The sequence below is a fragment of the Doryrhamphus excisus genome, chromosome 19 (assembly GCF_030265055.1).
Source record: "Doryrhamphus excisus isolate RoL2022-K1 chromosome 19, RoL_Dexc_1.0, whole genome shotgun sequence".
NCBI lineage: Eukaryota > Metazoa > Chordata > Actinopteri > Syngnathiformes > Syngnathidae > Doryrhamphus > Doryrhamphus excisus.
Genome location: NC_080484.1, coordinates 3,272,604 through 3,279,271, shown reverse-complemented (window position 1 = coordinate 3,279,271; position 6,668 = coordinate 3,272,604). Strand labels below are relative to the sequence as shown.

The following is a 6,668-nucleotide window of genomic DNA, read 5'->3' as shown; positions in this document are numbered from 1 at the left end:
CGGTCGTACCCTTCTCTCCAGCACCCTGAAATAGACTTTCCCAGGGAGGCAGAGGAGTGTGATCCCCTATCGTTGGAACACACCCTCCGGTCACCCTTCTTGAAAAGGGGGACCACCACCCTCGGTACTGTCCAAAGGTACTGTTCCCGACTTCCACGCAATGTTGAAGAGACGTGCCAGCCAAGACAGTCCCTCAACATTCAGAGCTTTGAGGAATTCTGGGCGGAACTCATCCACCCTCAGAGCTTTGCCACTAAGGAGCGTTTTGACCACCCCAGATATCTCAGCCACGGTGATGGCACTGTCCACGTGTGTGTCCTCAGACTCCTCTATGGAAGGAATGTCAGTGGGATTGAGAAGGGCCTCAAAGTATTCCTTCCACCGTCCGACTACATCCCCAGTCGAGGTCAGCAGGCCCCCGTCTACACTGTAAACAGTGTGGACCGGGCACTGCTTCTCTTTTCTGAGGCGCCAGACGGTTTGCCAGAACTTCTACGAGGCCGACCGAAAGTCGTGCTCCATGGCCTCACCGAATTCATCCCACACCCGAGTTTTTGCCGCCGAAGCCGTTTCGCCCAACGGTACCTGTCAGCCGCTTCCGGAGTCCCACAAGCCATCCATGCTGACAGGACTCCTTCTTCAGCTTGACGGCGGCCCTGACCTATGGTGTCCACTATCGGGCCTTGCGGCCGCAGCTCCAGTAAGCTGCCTCAGCAATGGAGGCACGGAATATGGCCCATTCGGACTCAATATCCCGGTCCTCCCCCTGGAAGCAGAACATGCTGACGCAGGTCCGATGATACGACGACAAAGTCCATCATAGACCTGCGGCCAAGGGTGTCCTGGTGCCAAGTGCACTTATGGACATCCCTATGTTCGAACATGGTGTTAGTTATGGCCAAACTGTGGTTCGCACAGAAGTCCAGTAACGTCACACCGCACGGGTTCAGATCAGGGAGGCCATTCCTCCCAATCACGCCCCTCCAGGTCACACTGTCATTGCCCACAGAGGCTTTGAAGTCTCACAGTAGAACGACGCAGTCACTAGCTGGGGTGCTCTCCAGAACCCCCCTGATGGACTCCAAGAAGGCTGGGTACCCCGAACTGCCATTTGGCGTGTACACACAAATGGCAGGCAGGACCCTTTCCCCAGCCCGAAGGCGTAGGGAAATGACCCTCTCGTTTACCGGGGCTGACTCCAACACAGAGGCACCAAGCCGGGGGGCTATTAATAAGCCCACACCAGCTCGCCGCCTCTCCCCTGCAGCAACTCCAGAGTAGAACAAGGTCCAGCCCCTCTCGAGGATTTTGTTTCCGGAACCCAAACTGTGGGTTGAGGTGAGTCCGACTATGTCTAATCGGAATATCTCAACCTCTCGCACAAGTTCAGGTTCTTTCCCCCCCAGAGAAGTGACATTCCATGTCCCAAGAACCAGATTTGGCTACCAAAGACCAGGTCGCCCAGGCACCCGCCCTTGACCGCCACCCAACACACAATGCACCGGACCCTTTTGCTTGCCCCCGTAGGTGGGGGGTCTACGAGGGGGAGATCCTGTGTGGCTTCTTGTGCCCCAGGGGTGAAGGCCCGGCCACCAGGCTCGCCTGCGAGCCCCTCCCCCGGGCGTGGCTCCAGGGTGAAGCCCCGGTATCCCACATCCGGGCAAGGTACGGTTCCTCCTCTTGTTTTTATTCATAAGGGTCTTCTGAATCACTCTTGGTCTGTCCCGTCACCCCGGACCTGTTTGCCATGAGAGACCCTACCAGGGGCATATAGCCCCAGACAACATAGCTCCTCCGATCACTCGGGCACTCAAACCCCTCCACCACAATCAGGTGGTGATTCACAGAGGGGTAATATATTATATATACGTATTCATTCATTCATTTTCTACCGCTTTTCCTCACAAGGGTCGCGGGGGTTGCTGGAGCCTATCCCAGCTGTCTTTGGGCAAGAGGCGGGGTACACCCTGGACTGGTGGCCAGCCAATCACAGGGCACATATAGACAAACAACCATTCACACTCACATTCATACCTATGGACAATTTGGAGTCGCTAATTAACCTAGCATGTTTTTGGAATGTGGGAGGAAACCGGAGTACCCGGAGAAAACCCACGCATGCACGGGAAGAACATGCAAACTCCACACAGAAATGGCCGAGGGTGGAATTGAACCCTGGTGTCCTAGCTGTGAGGTCTGCGCGCTAACAACTCGACCACCCATTATATATATCATTAATATGAATTAATTATTATTATATTATATATTTAAATTAATTAATTGCAGTTTGGTTTAATTTAAGTCCAATCATATGTAACAATTATTGATTATACTAATATACTCATAACAATAATTCTTAGAAGTGGTAAAATTATATTTTTTAATTTTTTATGTATTTTCTATGTATTTTTTATTTGTGATATTTTATTTAATACTTTTTTGTGTTATTTTAATTATTTTTTTAAAGTATTATTTAATGTATTATTTTTCAATATACTAATTAACTATTTATTAAATGCAACTGGGTTTTTTTGTGTGTATAATGCATGTCTGTTCCACTACATCAGTGCGTCCACCCCCACCCGGTAGAAGGGTGAGTTTGTCTTGTGCATCCGTGGTGGTGTCAGCATTCATTGATTTTAAAGAACACCACCAAGTGGCACACTGCAGAGATAACAAGACTTTTTCAAGCCGGAGAAAGATGGCAGGAAGGAGCACTTGAGTGCACGTGGAACCAAAAATGATGAAGTGTTTTACTTAGTTGGCGTGAAAAATCTCTGTATACAGTATTTGTGGCAAAAAAAAGAGGAAGAATACAATGTAGTAAATTGAAAGTTATTCAATCTAATGATCTAAGTCACAGGTGTCTTAAGTAAATAACATCAATAATTCATGTATGAAATTAAAATGTGTTTATTACAGAGATAAAAATGTGAAGAATATCAAATGCATTATTCTATTTTTCTCTATGAACTTTTTTCCCCTGGGCTTTTATGCTCATCATGTGACGCGAGTATGGAGAAATGTGAGCTGAAGAAAACAACACGCTGTTTGTCAGCTTTTGCAGAAGGCCGTGCAATTTGCTGGAAAAGGTCAGAAGTCATTTATCAAATCACGTTGGATTGGACATGGAAAAAAAAAAATTATCCTAGGCTTGATTCCTTTTCAACAAAACAAACTTTCTATTAAACCAACAATGTACTATCCCTAAAGTCTGGACATAAAGTCTCATTTATTTATATATTTGATGTAATATATACATTTTTATTAATATGTGTAGTGTATGAATAAATAATATATAAATGTTAATGTATTCATTGAATTATATATGTATTTCTATTAATATACATACATATAATAATTAAATATTTTATTAAAATAGAAGAAGAAAAGGAGGAAAAGCTCTTATAATCACAGATGTGATTAAAATTGTCATTTTTTTATTAAGATACTTTTTGGTTTTTTACAAATAGTTTAATAACAGTTTTACCCGGCAATATACATTTTTTTAAAAGCAGAAAAATACCAGAATATCAACAAAATATGTGGAGAATGGTAGCACACTCTCTTTATTTTGGCACACACACACATTACTGATAAAGCTAATGCATGGATGTTGGTCATCTTATGGCTAAATCATGACTTTGCCTTTTTAAAACAAAAGGACTTCTGGGATTCTTGTTGTACAAAACAGTAAAGACGGATCGGAACCATGACCTTGAGTTGTAGAAAACATGGTGAACAAAGATGGAAGTCCTCACATAACTTGAAGGATTTGATTGTTGCCTTTTCAATGCCAGCATTTCAACTGCTCGCAACGTCCGCTTCAAGGACATCAGGGACAAAGAACACAAGACATTCAGTCACGTTGTGTACCAACTTGCTATTTCTAGCAGTGTGTGTGTGTTTGTGTGTGTTTAAGGCAACGGAAGTGACGCACATGTACACATATATACTGTATATGTATACTGTAAATATATATATACTGTGTATATGCAACCACTCTCACACCTTTACATTTCATCGTCTTTACGTAAAAATAAACTCCTTTATGCTCTCGTCTTGTATGGCTGGGGTGTCCAAAGTATGGCCCCGGGGCCATTTGTGGGGCGCAGGGTTCCCTTTTAGCATCCTGCGGCTTATTCTGAAAGAAAAAATGATTTGTTTTGTCATCAGCAATAAAAAAATATTTTTTTTCATGATATTCAACTACTTTTTATAGACCAATCGAAAAATAAAAATACATTTTTAGAAATCAAATCAGATTAATAAACTAAAAAAAATGAACAAGCAAAAAATGAATAAAAATTTAATTAAAGCCAAAATACTAAAAAAAATTTAAATCAAACTTTAATAAAAAAAATATTCAACAAAAACACATGAAATAAATGTTTTTAAAAAATTATCAAAACTAACAAATATGAACCCAAAATGTCAAAAAAAAAAAATTAAAATGAAATAAACAAACCAATCAAAAACAACCAAATTAAAATAAAATAAAAAAAGGACAAAAATATATTTTTTCCAACTTTTCTCCTCACTTAGATATGCTTTTTTTGTAATTGTAGTTTTGGAATACATGGCGACCAAACCTAGCCCCCGAGCCGCACTTTGGACACCCCAGCTGTACCACATGTTGAACAATAACACGACTCACTGTTCCATTTGGACCATTTGAATGAGTGACCGGACTGTTGAATGAACCGAACCAGCTTAGCTGGTCACCAAGACGTGTGAAGATGTTCTTCACGGCCCACGAGGGTTCCCGTGAAGTTCCCCAACGTTCGGGGAGCTTCACTCATCTTTTCAAATGTCTCCACCTACAGAACATCTGAAGAAGCACCCTGCATTTGTGTGTTGTGACCAGACCTCTTACTACCAGACCACGTCAGACCCAAGTAAGACCACCCCGTAGAACCACGAGGGACCCATCGGGGACCTTCTACCGTCGCCAGTTTCGCCCACAAGAGCGAAGCATGTTATTGGTGTTTGTTTTGCTTCAAAAGGCCACGATGGCCCGGGTCCATGCTCCCAGGCTGGCCAGCGCTTGTTTGCTGCAGATCTGCTCCAAGTCCGCCTGCCTGCTCAGCAGCCCCGAAAACCCCGAGCCGAAGATGGAGATCAGGTTGGAGATGTTGGAGGTGTCCGTGTAGTCCGGGTTGCAGTAGGAGTACTCGTCGCGTTTGGGCCGTTTGCGTGAGGCGGAAAACTCGGAAGCTTCCTCCGCCTCGCACAGTCCACAAGCACCGGCGTCAACCTTCCGCTTCTTTCCCGGCGACTGCGCGCCCTGGCCGGTCTGGGGCGCGTCACAGCAGCGGCAGTCCTGGTGGAGGTATCCGTTCTCCACTGTCGTCACCACATGCGTGTCCAGGTCCAGCACGGTGGTTTGGTTGCAGTTGTCGGCGGGGATCTGGTCGCCGTGCGGCGCAACGGAGACGTCCATGCAGCAGCTTCTGTAGTAGGAGGGCTCCGGTTCTTTACCGGAGAGAGCGCCCGCCGCCCGTCCGTGCTGCGCCGCGTCTTCGCCGCAGCAAGCCTCCCGCGTCTGCTCCTCGTTGTCGGCTTCGTCCACGTCCAGCGGGTCCAGCTCCTGGATCTCGTTGCACACCGTCATCACCTCCTCGTACTGCTGCATCCTGTAGATCTCCGCGTACTTCTCCTTGATGTAAAGCTGTCTGGCGTTCCTCAGCACGTAGGAGACCAGCAGGTTCTTGTGCAGCTTGATGCCTCCTCGCTGCGTCCTGGAGTTGTGGATCTTCATGAGGGAGATGGAGATCAAGCTTTGCGCGTCCACGGCGCATTCCGCTGTGTTGATCATTATCGTGACTTTCCCTCGGTGACTTTTAGCTTGAAGATGGAGGAGAAGTCAGCTCTGTGGAGGAACATCGGACGCAACGCTCCTCCTCTGAGCCCCGGCTAGCAATCATCTGCAGATGCCGTGAAGCCACACTATATAAAAGCAGCCGCGTGTCCCGCCCCCGCCGAGGAAACCAATCATGTGCGGAGGAATGCGTTGATTGACAGGACCTCGCTTCGCCACCGCGTCCTTCTCCACCAATCAGCTTCCGGCGGTTCCTCGGCGCTATTCAAATTCCAGGCAGGCCGTCGAACAGGAATGTCCTCATTTCAGCGCCATAACTGAAAGTTCCAAGAAACAAACACTTCCTCGTTGCTGGATGTGCTAACCGGCTCTTCCGGGTAGACGTGTTGCTATAAGTAACACAACACAACACACCTTCACGCGTGTGTCATTTTAAAACACATTTAGCTTCAATAGCTACAGGCTAATCCGCGTTATATCACTTTTAATACAACACAATGTGTCTCTGGTCGCTGCATGCAGGGGTCACCAAAGTGTGGCCCGGGGCCCATTTTAAATAAAACTAAATAAACCTTTAAAAAAAAACATTTGCAAATTTGGAAGAATTAAGTCAAAGTCGTATTTTTATTTGAATAATACCATAATATTTAGATAAAATGTCATCATGTTGTACAATAAAGTTTAAATATTCACATGAAAATAATAACAATTCAGTAAAAAGACATTGTTTAAAGTAGTAAAAAATTATTTAAGTAAAAAGTAACATTATGAGAATAACATTGACATTTTAAAAGACACGATGAAAGACACGACGAAGCAGAAATTGAAAAAAAAAAAAACCTGAATC

The 6,668-nt window shown here is 45.1% G+C and overlaps 1 protein-coding gene across 1 annotated transcript; it reads right to left on the bottom strand.

Annotated features, from left to right (window-relative positions):
- Positions 1-3,437: 3,437 nt before the first annotated feature.
- Positions 3,438-5,911, bottom strand: ier5l (immediate early response 5-like). Its single transcript, XM_058056900.1, has one exon. It carries the CDS (start codon positions 5,816-5,818, stop codon positions 5,000-5,002), a length of 819 nt encoding a protein of 272 aa, XP_057912883.1. The 5' UTR covers positions 5,819-5,911; the 3' UTR covers positions 3,438-4,999.
- Positions 5,912-6,668: the final 757 nt, after the last annotated feature.